This window comes from Poromitra crassiceps, assembly GCF_964638095.1.
Source record: "Poromitra crassiceps genome assembly, chromosome: 3".
NCBI classification, from domain to species: domain Eukaryota; kingdom Metazoa; phylum Chordata; class Actinopteri; order Beryciformes; family Melamphaidae; genus Poromitra; species Poromitra crassiceps.
The window spans coordinates 5,823,264-5,839,571 of NC_139625.1; the positions used below are offsets into that span (position 1 = coordinate 5,823,264).

At 43.0% G+C, this 16,308-nt stretch overlaps 1 protein-coding gene across 2 annotated transcripts; it reads left to right on the forward strand.

Annotated features, from left to right (window-relative positions):
- Positions 1-1,956: 1,956 nt before the first annotated feature.
- On the forward strand, positions 1,957-16,136 carry dnajc5gb (DnaJ (Hsp40) homolog, subfamily C, member 5 gamma b). Of its 2 annotated transcripts, XM_083632676.1 has the most exons (6): positions 1,957-2,092; positions 2,948-3,074; positions 3,200-3,413; positions 6,110-6,260; positions 9,615-9,668; positions 12,973-16,136. In XM_083632676.1, the coding sequence occupies exons 2-6, from the start codon at positions 2,962-2,964 to the stop codon at positions 13,035-13,037; spliced, it is 597 nt and encodes a 198-aa protein (XP_083488802.1). In that variant the 5' UTR covers positions 1,957-2,092; positions 2,948-2,961; the 3' UTR covers positions 13,038-16,136. The 2 variants fall into 2 exon arrangements, with proteins under 2 accessions (XP_083488802.1, XP_083488803.1); XM_083632677.1 differs by lacking the exon at positions 9,615-9,668.
- The last annotated feature ends 172 nt before the right edge of the window (positions 16,137-16,308 follow it).

The following is a 16,308-nucleotide window of genomic DNA, read 5'->3' on the forward strand; positions in this document are numbered from 1 at the left end:
CAGCATGTAGCTTTTTCATCATCTGATTCCGTTTTTTGTTGCGAGGCATCTCACAACAATACAAGTAGGAATCAGTATAGTCACTGTATAACTCACTGTTGTAGCGTGGATGAGGTACTGGTGGAGTTGATGTTAGATGGAGAGGGAGGCTGAGCGATTAATAGCCACCTGGGGAGTTTGTATCGGACAGACAAACAGACAAACAAACAGAGCCCTAGCTCCCTTAGATAGATAGATGTGTCTGGAAATACATAAAAAATTATTTTATGTATTTCCAGACACTTATAGAGACACTGTGAGGGAATAAATTCATTACCGTAACACATTTTTAATTGGAAATATGAAACAACAAACTTTTCTTTTCAATGGTAAGCACTTTAATATGCTCAAGGGTAATGGGTATCACCCAAAATGTGTATGATTAACAAATACGAAGTTGTAGCTAACATTGTGAGAAATGACATGTATTACAACTACATACTTACATGAGAAAATAAAAATCTGTTCTACTTAGAGACTCAACAACCATTTCTGTGGATTCCTTGCCCCCAAAAATGTGGAAATAGACACCAAATTTGTAATTCTAGGTCTAGTTGGAGTCAAGATATGGCCAACATTTTAATAATGGCAGCCATTTTGAAAAAATGTAATTTTAACATATTTCCACTAATGGGATTTTCTGGGATTTTTAATATAGTGTTTCGGGCATCAATATAAACATAAAAATGTGAAAATAAATTCTGTTGCAATTAGTTTAAGGTCAAACCTTATTTTCCCTAGACTAATAGAGGTCAGGTGGTGGAGGCTGGCTTTACCCAGGCTAAAGGCTGCTACCCGAGCAGCCTTCAGGTGAGAAGTCAAGAGAAAGAAGCATACAGCAACTGTTTCTTCATATTTATTGTTTTAGTAGTATTTCATTTATCTGCCAAATTAATAATAGCTAGTCCTCATGCGGACCTCACCAAAAAGCAATAACAATACAAATCAATATCAAGTGATAAGAGAATGCTGAAAATAACAATACAGTAGTAAAACATTGGCCTAAGGAGAAGGAAACAAATTAATTCAAACTAAATCCAGTGATGAAAGTAGTATTTATTTAAAAACATACAATAATTATAGGCAGCATAGATAGAGGGTTTACATTGTCAATTCCACACAAATTGTGTGTAGTCTGTAATTATTCTTTGCATCAATAATTCCGTCTTTCCCTGCTGAATATACCTCATTCTTGAAATGTGCATGTTTCAGCTTGACACAATTTACTGTCCTGCCCTGAAACCATTGACTACATCTGAAACGCATCTTCACTTTGCATCCTCCCCTCACGGGACCAGTGAGGAATTTCTCAGACAGCCTGCCAGCCTGCCTCCCTGAGGCCGCTGCTTGACAACACATTCAGCCTGGAGCGCATCACAAGTACCGGTACACAGGCCGTTGGGCAGGACCTGCTCATCTCAAACTAACTTCCCTTTTACAAAATAATTCAACCTTCAACATTCTGTAGTTGTGACTGCAAACAGGAAAACTGTTGAATATGAATTACACTGATCATTAAACATTTATATTAATTCCTGCGGCCTTTGAACGCAGCAATGCGTCCACCCGGGTTGAGTTCAGCCCCGACAACACGGGATCAAACCGCTTAATTTAGATAGACACCGCCCTGCTGTGTGATGTGTGCTTTTATTAAACGACGGGGTTTATATACACGTCTCTGCTGATTCGGTAACACCTCTGACACACCCACCAAACGAGAGACAACCTACATGAAAATCAAAGCCCATTGCACAGCGCACCACCTTTCGAGGAAACATGACGTCCATCCCGGATATACCGTAGTAGACGGTGCACACCGTTTTGCAGATTGAACACACCCCGGATTTATCAGTGACGAAACAGGATTTCTTCTTCTTCTCTTCTCTGAAACTTCCTGCATTCTCTCTGCCCTGGTTTGAGCAAGTGAAAAGTTTCTTCCATCGTGTGAGAGAGTAATCTAGCTGCTTCAGATCATGCGACAAACTTTAAGACAACCAGCAGACAAGTTTCGAGGTCTATGATTCTACCAAAACCAACCACGTGTATCTATCCGGTATGTATAAGATCTAACTTTTAACTTCTACCGTCAATGTCAGACTTCCTCCACATGCATCCATTCCCGGCTAAGTTAAAATATGTTCGCTAGAAGTAACGCTAGTTAACTTGACCAGAACAATAACAAATGAACTCTTATCAACAGCTAGCTACATCGTTTGAGTCTTCTGTTTCAGAATAGAAGACTGTGTTCTGTTTCAGAATAGAAGACTGTGTTCTGTTTCAGAACAGAAGACTGAACGAGAAGTTCAGAATCTGTACCGTTGTACTCTTCTTAAAGTTCTTGTTTGCCTTTGATGTGACGTTAGCCAGTAACGTCAGCGGTGGAAAGAAAGAGCAATACAATATACCCTAGTAGAAGAAGTACTGTTACTTTGATGCTGATATGTTACTGAAGTAAGAATGAGTAGTAAAAGTGACTGAGTCACTTTTTAAAAAAAGTCGTTAGATGTGAATCATGTGATTCCGCCCCCAGGCAACTCTAAAAGGAAGAGAGGAGGACATAGTTCAAACTGGATTATTTTTCTTGAGAATGTGGACGTTAAAGTACCCAAAGTAAAGCCAGATAAGTTCTGCTGACTGGTTGTTCACCGTGTGAGTGACTGTCACCACAATTTGTCAATATTTAAGATGGTCCACTTTATGATTGCGAGAGCCTCTAATGGATGTGATTTAAAGTGTAGTTAAGTACACTTCAGCAATAACATACTTTTCCACAGGTGGGGGGGGGGGGGGACTACAGACTTTACAAAAAACAAAAGTACAAGTTAGTAGTACACACAAAAGCTACTCAATGACTGTAACGTGATCGTGAGTAAACGTTGGCTACTTTCACACTTGTTTAATATCCCAGCAAAAGCCTAAATCATGGAAGACCCGAACAGACCTCAGCGCAAAATGTCCACGGCGGGGGAGAGTTTGTACAAGATCCTCAGCTTGGAGAAGGGAGCATCTCCAGAGGAAATAAAAAAGGCATACAGGTATGTTTATATACTAAACAACAACATGAAGAATCGTGTTAAAACCTCTACAGCACCTGTAATAGAATAAGTAATAAAAAATGTTTGCCTACAATTCCCAGAAACACTCACTAATCTGCTTGCAGGAAGCTGGCACTGAAGCATCACCCCGATAAGAATCCAGACAATCCAGAAGCTGCTGAGAAGTTTAAGGAGATCAACAACGCCAACTCCATCCTCAGCGATGAGGACAAGAGGAAGATCTACGACGAGTACGGGTCCATGGGTCTCTACATAGCCGAGCAGTTTGGAAATGACAGTGTCAAGTACTACTATCTCATGACCAAGTGCTGGTTCAAGGTGAGGTATGCTGGCCAGGAGTGTGTTTTTAAGACCAAGAGGGAGAGAGTGAGCGGATGTTTGTATGTCTGTGTACAGATGGTGTGTTGCAGCTAGATCAATAGAGAGCCTAAGTGAACTTCGCTTCCTGCTTCAGCATGGTACCAGAGATTTTCATCCATTTATTTTCCCATAGACATTTCGTAAAATGCTTATAAAAATAGGTTTACTTGGTCAAACTAAGAGATTCAGCTATATTTAGAATCGGGAGAGCCCAAAATGTAAAAAAAACAACATCTAAACAAAACATCTAAAAAATATTTTCTTTAAATCCGCAGTTTTTTTTAAACGTTTTGGTCCGAGTTAAATCTTATGTGATCTCTTCTGTTTCTAAATATAGCAAACTGTTTGGTTTGAACAAGTAAAACTATTTTCATAAGCATTTTATGAAATGTCTATGGGAAAATAAATGGAGGATGAAAATTTCTGGTACAGTGCTGAAGCAGGAATTGACGTTCACTTTGGCTCTCCTGCTTTACCGCCTCAGTCAAAATGGTTGCAGTGAAAAGCGTCCATAGAGCTGTTTAACCCAGCTAAAACAAGAGTTGGACTATCCCTTGATGATATAAACTGGCTGTGTCAATCAAGAGAGACTAGTATGAAGGTTCAAAATAAACTTTATTGATACAATAAAAGAAGGCAGAGGTCATCATACTTGGCATGTGCTTAGTTTGCAATGGACCACACTCGAGATAGAGACGCAGTGTTTCCCCTAGAAAAACTTTCACGCCTGGAGGGATTTTTAAACGTACCCCGACCGAAACGGTGGGGGCCGTCGCTGGCGACGCTAAACTTTTAGCTAACCTGTTCGCATCTATGTTCGCAATGACATCCCAAGTATCATCATACTATTATGGGATGCGATGCGAACAGTTGTATTATGGGATGTGCGTTTCTCAGGCAACGACACACGTTGACACGTTTTGGAACAGCGCTGCATGCTGGCACAATGCTCCTAAAATCAAAATGCTTATTGTTTTCAATGATTTGACATCTTCTATTACTGTCAACACTAGTATTGTTGTATTGTAATAATATGCCATAATGGTGTATTGAAATTTCGGGGAGAGCAGAAATTATTTTGTAATTTGTAATACTGTAGCTATACTGTCCATAGAGGACTTCATTGACTCTCTCTTACTGTAGCTATACTGTCCATAGAGGACTTCATTGACTCTGTCTTACTGTAGCTATACTGTCCATAGAGGACTTCATTGACTCTGTCTTACTGTAGCTATACTGTCCATAGAGGACTTCATTGACTCTGTCTTACTGTAGCTATACTGTCCATAGAGGACTTCATTGACTCTGTCTTACTGTAGCTATACTGTCCATAGAGGACTTCATTGACTCTGTCTTACTGTAGCTATACTGTCCATAGAGGACTTCATTGACTCTGTCTAACTGTAGCTATACTGTCCATAGAGGACTTCATTGACTTCGCCGGGCATTAAAATCAAAATCCTGATGGTGATGATGATGTTGAGACATGTTTAGCATTTTGTGAATGGAGATTTTGCCTTTTTAGACCATGATTGGAATTTGCAGATGTAGGCTAATATATTCAAATTGTATGATGTAAATATTTTAAATTATAATTAGCAATATCAATACTTGCAATAATTAGGGTTGGCACGATGGACGGGGGGACGTGCGGGCGGGTGTTAAACAAGCGCACCCTATCCCCAGTTCAGAGAAGCAGTAGAGTGGAGAGGAGGGGGAGGGGAGAATAAGCAGAAGGCGGTTGTGTTGTGAAAATGTTAAGACAAAGAAGAAACGTCACGTTCTTTCCTGTTCTCCACCCAAAGTGAGTACAAGTCTTCAACTGTGAATTCAACTCGCTCCATTACATAGGCTGCTGTGTTTCTATCTCGACACTTGAGCCCACACGAATCTAACGTTAGCCGCCAGTAATTCTGTCCGTTTTCTGCCATCTAGTTACAGTAAATTCACCACACACACGTTGTCGGTCAGGATCTGTAACGTTAACGCTATTAGTTTTGCGCCTTTCAATATAGCCCACTGTGCTGTTGTTGAGCCCGCTGGTAGTGGTCTCTGACGACGTGTAGAGCTCAGCCGTCCTGTTGTAAATGTGAACGTCACATTGCAGCAGCGGCGACGATCTGGGAACCCAGAGTCTTATTTTTATTTGAAAAATAGACCTGGAATTCCTCATTCAGTATGAAAATGTAAAGTATCCTCTCTCTAAAAGTGATGTCACTTTGTCAACCAAGGAGTGAAGTTACATCTGGAAGTTACACTCTATTCCTTAACCAGTACTGACAGGTGGGGGCGGCACGGTGGGGCAGTGGCAGCGCCGTCGCCTCACAGCAAGAAGGTCATGGGTTCGATTCCCGCCTGGGACGCCGTGGGCGGCTGAGGGTGTGTCCCCATCCCCATGTACCCAGTGCCCACGGGCCAGGTGGGGGTCGTCAAAAGGGGCCTTTCTGTGTGGAGTTTGCATGTTCTCCTCGTGCTCCGCCCTGGGGTCTCCTCCAAATAAGACCCCCCCCCCCCCCCCCCCCCCAAAGAAAATACATGCAAAAAAAAAAAGTACTGACATTTAGTGTAACCTTGTGCGATTTAATATTTTGTCTGTAAACTTGAGGTACAAAGGTGCATTGTGACTGACGTTGACCTCCTCTGCCTTGTGCCAGACCCTTGTGGTGTGCTGTAGCATTTTCACCTGCTGCTGCTGTTTCTGCTGCTGCTGCTTCTGCTGCGGGAAGTGCAAGACTCCAGACGACGACGTGGACGGCTTCTACATGGACCCCAACGACCTGGAGGCACAGGTCAGATCTGACAACGGTGAGTGAGGGTCGTCACTCTGACCACGACCTGGAGGCACAGATCAGAACCATAGACGTGAATAATATGGACGTAGCTACAGTATCCCATTAAATTTAGTTTTCCCGGCGCAGTTCAAACGGTGGGTGTCACCATCTTGATTTTTCGTCAGCAGAGTGGGGAGGGAATGGGTCGAGTCCTTCCGCACCTCACGTGAGATGGGAGTTTCCCCAGAGCCGCAGCTCCGCCTGCTATTGGTCCGTGATCGGCAAGCTGCGCGATCACTGGACAGGCGATCTGTCAATCACCCCCTGGGGGTTTCCTTCATATAGGAACCCCTTCACCTAAACATGCAATATCCTGGTCGCTGAAGTGGTTCCTCCTCTGGTCGTTAGGGGCGCCTGTTCGGAGGGAGGGGAACTCGTGTTGGAATATAGCGTGATCCTCCCACGTGCTATGTCCTACCGGTGAAGCTTCCCCTGTCAGGTGAAAAGAAGCGGCTGGCTAACTGCCCATGTCTCGGAGGAAGCATGGAGCCAGTTTCGGCTCTCCCCAGATCGGCAGAGGGTGGAGCAGCAACCAGGATAGATAAATAAATTAAAATTAGCACTAATGGGGGATAAAAATGGGATAAAAAATCAGGGAAACCTATTAAAAGAAAGAAAAGTATTCTGTAATAGATACCAAGATGGCTGCTCTGTGATGCTTAAAGGAAAGCAAAAAGACGACCGAAGAAAAGATGTAACGCAGGTGATGACATAGATATATATAAAGGCTAGATGGCTTAAGGCGGACTCACCAGCGTCGTTGAACGGCCGCCATCTTGCTACAGTGCCTTTCTGGTACGTTCTATGGTAGCTGGTGACCTGCACAGACAAAAATACTCATAACTCGCTGAAATCTTGACGGATTTACAAACGGTTTGGTTTATTACAAGCATATTCCGTTCCCGAGATACGACCAAAAAAAACAAACAAACACTAAAAACACTATTTTTTTGATGGGCTCCAAATTACACCAAAATTAAACCGAAGCATCTATGCCATGAGAGGGATTCAGGCACAAAGTTTCATGCAGTTTCATCCATTTCCCTAGGAGTTATGATCATCTGATGTTGCCATACTAACCCAACAACAGATGCTCATAACTCCTAGTAGCTCCCTGTAGCAAGATGGCCGCCATGCGACGACGTCGCTCTCCATTGGCCGGCAGCGCGGGTAAGCTATCTAGCCTTTATATATATCTATGGGTGATGAGTCCAGCTTCCTCTGGACGGAGCACTGCTGCTCACTGCTGTTGACAGTAGGATTAGGTCGTCCGCAGACGGGCCCAACTGCATTTTTCTCCATAGTTCGTCTTTACAAATGCTATGAGGACTGAGGGACGCCACTCCTCTGAGCAAGTAAGAGACACTTTGTCTTTCCACATGTTTTGAGTGGAGAAGTCCACCACACCCGACACCAGAACGCCATTTTGAAAAACCGGCTGAATCTACAGCAATTTGGCATTTTGTCCCGCCATGGATTTGACAAGCTTATAAAAAAAATGAACATTTCCTCGTCTGTCCGTCTGTCTGTCAGAGGCTGTAGATCAGTGATACTCAACTTGCGGCCCGGGGGGCCAGATGCGGCCCGCGATAGGTTGCCAAGTGGCCCCCCAACCATTTTCTAATTCACAATGAAAACTAACGTTAAATAAAGTTTGACTGAGCTCCAGCTAAATTGTCAAATATTGCGAAATATTGCCTGCCGCCTACTCACCAACCAGGCACTTATATGTACTTAACTAACTTTACTTAACCTAACTATCCTGTGTGCACAAAATTGTCAGACTAAACTCCGACTGACACCCCAAAAACCTACAATCTGGTACAGAAAGAAATATATTATTGTTTTGTTTATTAACTGGCCCCTGGCACTCCTGTCATTTTGCAAAAGCGGCCCCCGGGCAAAGCAAGGTACTGCAGGCGAGCACGCGGTACTGCAGGCGAGCACGCGGCACGCTGAACACGCGACGCGGCACGCTAGAAATGTGCAGGCAATATTTCTAGTCTGAATGAGAATGGGTTCTATGGGTACCCACAAGTCTCTCTTTTACGGACATGCCGACTTTATGCTAATCTCATGCAGTTTTTGGCTTTTTATGTTATTTTTATTTTTTGACAATAAACCCAGCAAATTAATCAAATTACTGTTAACCAGATAAAAGAGTAGTGTTTTTATAAAAAAAAAATAATAATAATAATAATTTAGATTTAGAATATAAAGTGTCTATAAAATAGCAATAAGTGACCCGCTCTATCAAAACGAGTCGGATGTCGCAACCCGCCCTTTGTCTAGAGAGGCGGTTTTATGAGAAAATATTGATGTTGGCTGTTTTCGGGTTTCACCTGATTTTAGTCAAATAAAGCCGTGGCTGCCTGCCAGCAATGTTTATTCTTCTTTCCTTTAAAGATTTTTTATTTCATTTTTTATTTTTTCAAGTAGAGCTTAAAAGAGCCACAACTACCCATAAATGAGCCGCATGTGGCCCCTAGAGCCTCGGGTTGAGTATCACTGGATTATAGAAATCAAACTCCTGATTCTCTTACCAACTTTGTATCTTAATAAAATCATATTGCGTTGAAAAGTCCTAAGAAGTTCAAATGTACACATCTCTTTTCCAGGTGCTGAGTCAAAAAAGTGACTTCATGAGAATCCCATTGAAAAGTCCTAGACATTTATTTTTCTTTAAGATATTAAATTGATAATTGGCTCTTGATTGCACTTGTCTTCGGACATGGCCTGAGACTTGGTCACACCTCTCTCCCTATGAGGCCGTTTACACCTGGCACTAACATGTGTTTTCTGTGATCAGATTGCAATCTGAATCGGATAGTGTGTGACCACTTGAAAGTACAGGTGTAAACGCCCCCAAGACACACTGTAGACGGATTGCGATCTGATTGTCCAAACCACCTCCGGAGGTGGTCAGGGACGCATTCTGACCACATTGAACACAAGTGTAAAAGCAGTGTGTCCTCTCAATCTGCATACAGCAACTGTATGCGGATTGAGAGGATACTCGTTTTGGGTGATCAGATTGCAATCTGATCAGATTGCTATCTGATCACCCAAAACACCTGCTAACCCCAGGTGTAAATGAAGTCAGGCTAATGTGGTCAAGCATTATCCGATTGCAATCTGGTCACAGAAAATGCATGTTAGTGCCAGGTGTAAATGGCCTCTATTATACGGCAGCCTAATCTAGGCTACATTTGAGTCAAGAAGTGACTACTTGACCTGGGATATTGAGTTCTGTGTTTGTGAGTTGTTTGCTTTGTTGGTAAGTAAGTACCATGGGGTTTGCTCAGTGTGTCATCTTGTTTCACCACAGGTGAGGATGTAATAGTTATTGAGCCGAGCCCTAGCGCCGCCACCGCCCCTGCAGGTGAAGTTCGTGATTGCAGCTCGTTGTCCTGACTCTACGCTGCGACTTGACATAACCGGCTTGTTTCACTTTGGCACAACATCCTCACTTTTTTTAGCTGCCACAGCTTTTTTGTAGGAGTTCATGATTGGCCAACCTCCAATAGAGAGCCAAAGTGAACGTCACTTCCTGCTTTTCTCCCTGTACCGGTGTGGAAAAAATTAGAATGGTGGTGAACAGAGCGATACGCTACTTTTTTTTTTTTTTTTTTTTCTTTCAACACTTTATCATTTTTCAGTTTACAGGTATAGAATCCCCCCCTCCCACCCCAAGGCCTTGGTGGGGTGAATACAAAAAGAAAAAAAAGGAAAAATCGATACGCTACCTTTTTGATCCCGTTTGAATTGTGCCACGGGAGTAACACACGTCATGTTTGTCAATGTAAAATATAACCGCAAGTCAAGAAAGTCGCAGTTTGTCGTAAACAAACCTGTGGCGCTATAAGTTATGAATCAGAACGTCTACACACAACCAGTGTGACGTCTCTCCCGCCGGTTCATGTTGTTGATGGTGTGACGTATAATGTGCGACACGAGAGATGACGTCATGAGAGATTGACAAAACTAAATCTTACGTTTCAGTTTCAGGACAACCTGCGACTTTCTTGACATGCATAGTTCTCTTTTTAAATTGACAACATCCGTGGCACAATTCAAACGGGATTTCGTTCACCACCATTCATATATTTTCAGATGCTGGTACACCGAGAAAGGCAGGAAGTGACGTTTACTTTAGCTCTCTGTACCAATTACACAAGTAAATGTACTGGCTTACAGTTCATCATTGTTCAGCCAGGTGTGAAAGATCCCTGCGTTTTGTGGAGCCTGCAGGTGCTATGAAGTGAAATCTTGCTACCAAAGTGAAATATTGATTCAAGGCTTTTATTGTGCTACTTTGTAAACAATACAACAACAACAATACTGTCTGTCTGTCTGTGGGTCTGTGTTAACATTTGCTCTGTTCTTGATTTGTTCATGCTTCCTCGTGACTTCTAATGTCCCATATCATCTGCTGTATTAACAACGTTACAAGCTTGTGGCGTCAATGTGTTATAACCACGCTAATATTAGATTCAGCATCAAGTAATCCTGTTGTCTTAACTGAGATTAATCGTTGCTATAGATATGAAAACTAACATGGGTTTGAATATCATGCAGTATATCTCCCTTTGAAATTGAGCTTGGTTACAATTGGACAAAAACTAACACGAACCTTTTGCTGATTTTCCTGAGGATTTAATTGAAATCAACATTCCACGTAGTTTTAACACGGGGGTTATTTGGCACTTGACCACCATGAAAAACGGGCCGGTTGCACAAGATACCTTAAAGTCAGGATCCATAAGATTTCAGTTTTGTTAGTTTGTTCTCTTGGGTGACACCTATTGGCAATGCATGGTAATTGCAGGTCAGATCCAAACTGTGTTATTATTATGTGACATTACTCAGTTTTGAACCAGCCATAATGCTAGTAGAGACCAGGAAAAAAGTAGCTTGTTATCCTACTTCACACAAGAGTTGTCAGGAACCTACAGTAACCTACAGAGTGAGTCTTATTGTGTTAGCTCCGCCCACCCTGTGAACCTACAGTAACCTGCAGAGTGAGTCTATTGTGTTAGCTCCGCCCACCCTGTGAACCTACAGTAACCTACAGAGTGAGTCTATTGTGTTAGCTCCGCCCACCCTGTGAACCTACAGTAACCTACAGAGTGAGTCTATTGTGTTAGCTCCACCCACCCTGTGAACCTACAGTAACCTACAGAGTGAGTCTATTGTGTTAGCTCCACCCACCCTGTGAACCTACAGTAACCTACAGAGTGAGTCTATTGTGTTAGCTCCTCCCATCCTGTGAACCTACAGTAAACTACAGAGTGAGTCTATTGTGTTAGCTCCGCCCACCCTGTGAACCTACAGTAACCTACAGAGTGAGTCTGTTGTGTTAGCTCCGCCCACCCTGTGTCACCACAGACACCCAGTTCATAAATGCTGCAATACTGAAAATGCAAAAGCTTCCATCAATGGGCCATAGGCTCAATCACCATTGTGTTAAGTCACTATCAGATAGAGAGTGACTTAACAGACATTTATTTAGATGAAAATCTTCCATATTATCACATTTAAGTTCTCCTTAAAGTCTGAGTTAAGGTTTCCATCAAATAAAATCGCTTGCACAAAACGCCCTAAGTCTTCTCCTTAAGGTGAAACATTGTAAGGAAACAGGAAAAGATTTAAGGGTGTTTTGTGCAACCGATTTTATTTTATGGGAACCTTAACTCGGAGTTTAAGGAAAATCTTATCTCAAGGGGTTTTGTGCAACCGGCCCCTGAATATAACCTACTCACCAAGATCAGATGCAGCAGCACAGCTTTGTAGCGTTTTGAGTGTTTGAGTGTTTTTTCACGAGGCCATGGAAAAGAGCCCGAAGACTTACATTTAACACATTTGTGAACCGATTCAACAGCAGATCCCACTTTTAAGACGACGAAGCAGTCGTCATTTTGCATTTTCTATTCTTGGTTTACATAAAAAATTTGTATTCAGAAATAAAAGCCTAACAAAAGGGAACGATCTCTCCTAAATTGCATCTCTCCGCTGTGTTCTTTCAATCAATGAAATGCTAATGCCAAATCTCAGCCTCCTGGGGCGAAAACTGAGGGTGGTCAACTTTTTGTCGACCGATCGAGGGAGCCGGATCGCAGGTGAAAATAATAATAATAATAATAATAATAATAATGATTGGATTTATATAGCGCCTTTCCAAGTGCTCAAAGCGCTTCACAGAATCATTATTCGTTCACACCATTCGTACCGGTGGTTCGAAAGCGTGGCAGCCACACATCGGCGCTCAACGGCCCCTCCGACCACCATCATTCATGTCTACATTCATACCAATCATACGAGGCAAGGAGGGTTAAGTGTCTTGCCCAAGGACACAACGACAGCAGCTGGGAGGGAGCGGGGATCGAACCGCCAACCCTTGCGTCATTGGCCGACCCGCTCTACCTCCTGAGCTAAAGCCGCCCCAAAATCTCAGTAGCAGCAGGATCTGTTGTTGAATCTGTTCACAAACGTGTAACATGCAAGTTTCCAGGTTGTTTTTGTGGCTCCTAGAATTGGACGGCACGTAACGATCCAAACGCAACAAACTCTTCCCCGGCCGCATCCACCCCACCCCCCCATGTTTGAAACAAAGTGGAATATTGCTTGAAGAAGTTTTAGGAAGTGTGTTGGAAACTTAAACTGTTCTGTGTTTCGCCACCATGCAGGTGACAACGAGCCAATCATGCTCCAGCCCCATGCGACCAACGGCAGCCCGGGGCCCGGCCGGTGAGCGGAGGTATCGCAGCCCGGGGCCCGGCCGGTGAGCGGAGGTATCGCAGCCCGGGGCCCGGCCGGTGAGCGGAGGTATCGCAGCCCGGGGCCCGGCCGGTGAGCTGGGGTATCGCAGTCCGAAAGTTGCTGGTCTCGACTGTAAATGCGCTTCCTGTTGAATGTGGTCGGACCCCCCCCAAAAAACAACAACAACAACAACAACAGACAAACAAAAAAACGTACTGCGGTTGACAAACTTGTCATAGAGGGGGGGATTTGTTTACAGGAATCTAACACCTATTTGATTGTGTCATCATCATTGCTTGATAGTGCCAATTTTTCTTTCCTAATGGTTAGGGCTTGTGGTTGCTTTCATCCAATCACACATATTTATTTTTTAAACGTTTTATTTCTTTTCACTTATGGGCAAAATCCGCCCTGCCGTGACGAATCGTGACAAATAGCCTGGTTGAATAAATACAGATGAACGCCTGTGATGAGTTCTTGAATGCTCCATCTTCACGTGCACTTTAACGTATCTCGAAGGCAACATATGGATTGATGGTGCAGGTTTGATGAAAATGATGTGCACATCCATAGAGGCCATTTACACCTGGCACCAACGTGTGTGTTTTCTGCGATCCGATTGCAGTCGGATAGTGCTTGACCACATTAACCTGATCTCATTTACACCTGGTATTAATATGCGTCTCCAGTGTCCACATTGAGATCCGATTGCGATCGGTTCAGGCAAGCTCAATAGAGTCGAGCGGGCGACAGAAAAACAGTTGTTGTATTATGCGGAGTGAGAGGATGCGTTGCATTTCCACTTGTGTTCAATGTGGCCACAATGCGTCCCTGACCACCTCCGGTCAGATTCGGCCCGATCAGATCGCAATCCGTCCTCAGTGCCATCTTGGGGCCGTTTGCACCTGTACTTTCAAGTGGTCTAGCAAACACGCATGTTAGTGCCAGGTGTAAACAGCCTCATAGTTTCCAATCTAAACCACATTGTTCGATCATCGATATAGAAATGCGTATATGCTGAAATTAGCTAGTGTTTTATGATGTTTACCTCCTTTGCATATTTTTCTGCATCCACTTTCAACAGCGTGATGAGAATTCATAATAACGTAATACTAACGGGCATTAGGAGAGACTGGTGCCATCGCTACATGGCCCATCGTTTGTATCTCATAGTCTTAACAGGTTATTAAAAGCTAACTTCTTCTGACACTTGACACTAAAGACTGTTGGGTTTGGGACCGTTGACAGCAATGTTAAAAAGGTTTTTTTTTGTTATCTCTGATCACTGCGATCACTTATTTTGTGTTTCAAGGTGTTCACTTTCTGTGTTTGTTGGTAGACGACTTGGCGCGTATAACAACGTGCTAACTGGCTAACTTATTTATTAAGCCTTTAGCTCGGAGGGAGCGTAGGCCTTTGACAAAATGTCCTCCACCTCACTGGGGTTGTTTGTGGCAGGTGGCCCACACGGTGTACGTTGAAAGACTAAATAAGTGATCACATGAAAATTAGCTTTTTAACATTTTTGCCAATAGAGCTCAGCAGTCACGCGTCACATTTCTTGCCCCGGAAGGGAGTTTCCCATTTCATTTTCTCCATAAGACATTTCAAAAAACCTTTTATATAATGAGTTTTAATGAGCAAAAATAAAAGATAGACTCACGGTGTGGCTTGGTTCTAGTCTTAAAACTCGTTCTATACGGATTTTTCGAAATGTCTATGGAGAAAGTGAATGGGAAACTCACTTCCGGGGCAAGAGATGTCACGTGACTGTTCAGCTCTATGGTGAGAGCTACTGCAGAAGTAGGGCAGCCATGTTTGTGAACAGGCCCTACTGTAGAATAACACATAACAATAATGGAAACTTTGTTCTGTATGAACTTTATTGTCATAATGCATGCCGATTAGCTATTTGACGTGGTAGTGGGGCTGAAATGTGTCAAGATGATATATTATTGCATTGGCTGTGTAACTGCAGTCTTGTCAAATCACGGTAAATGTGGGAATTGTATTTTTATATGCATTCAGAGATATATTTTTGATTGGAAATTTTACTACAAATAGTCTGTTTGGCATATAGGAAGATGCAGCCTTAAGTTGTGGCTGTTTTCAGTTTTTCTCTGCTGTGTTTAGAAATGTTGATTGTTTGCTTTCCAAATGCATGTGATCTCTGCACAGACTTCCATCAAATTGTATTTGCTCATAATAATTATTACAGTTTGTTTGGTTCTTGCAATACTGGATTGGAGAGTTAGTTTCTTGTCATTTTCTGTGACTGATATTGCACTTGAGATCAGAATTGTTCTGATGGAGCAAACCTCACCCATCTGGAACTTCAAACAGATTAAAGAATAATTTGTAAATACTATTATTAGTTTTATTTTATTTTTTCTGATTTCCTCCTATTTCCCCCCCCCAATTGTACTTGGCCAATTCCCCCCCCTGCTGCCCCGGTCGCTGCTCCACCCTCTGCCGATCTGGGGAGAGCCATAGACTAGCACCACGCTTCCTCGGACACATGCACAGTTTCCAGCCGCTGCTTTTCACCTGAAAGCGGGGAGCTTCACCGCTAGGACGTAGCGCATGGGAGGATCACACCATTTCCACCAGTTCCCTTCCACCCTGACCAGGCCCCCCGACTGACCAGATGAGGCACTAGTGCAGCGACCAGGACACGTACTGTACCCTCAACTCGGCTTCCCACCCGCAGACGCAGCCAACCGTGCCTGTATGGACGCCCAAACAAGCCGGGGGTAACACGGGGGCGCGAACCTGCGACCCTTGTGTTGGTAGGCAGGGAATCTTATCGTTACACTACCCGCACACCTATTATACTATTAGGTTTGCACTGGACTGAAACTCTCATACAATACTCAACATGTTTTAATTGACTGGATTGTATAATAACTGTATTAAGTGCCAGTGAATACATTTAATTGGTATAAGTAACGTTTTTAGTCTTTGGATCAAATGTTTAAATGAATAACAACAATCCCTTTTCTCTTGAGTTATTCCGAACATTCCCAGCTATCTTTCATCCTTTCTAACCTGTCAGTTCTTCCAATTTGGTACTACTGTAAAATGTATGATCAAATAAACTTTAGATAATGTTGTAAATGCGGTGGTCTCATAAGTTGCCTTCTTACTAAATTAAGTTTAAATTTGATTATATATCGTTCTCTAGCCTATATGCCATCTGGGAAATAATTTACAAATGATATTTTAGAGTTGTGAATTTGTGACGCCCCTTACAGACTCCGCCC

Bases quoted from the DNA above. Each gene is read 5' to 3' on its own strand.
- dnajc5gb (XM_083632676.1), top strand. From the start codon at position 2,962: ATGGAAGACCCGAACAGACCTCAGCGCAAAATGTCCACGGCGGGGGAG. The intron at 3,075-3,199 runs GTATGTTTATAT...ATCTGCTTGCAG, and splicing joins GAAATAAAAAAGGCATACAG to GAAGCTGGCACTGAAGCATC. The intron at 9,669-12,972 runs GTGAAGTTCGTG...GCCACCATGCAG, and splicing joins CGCCGCCACCGCCCCTGCAG to GTGACAACGAGCCAATCATG.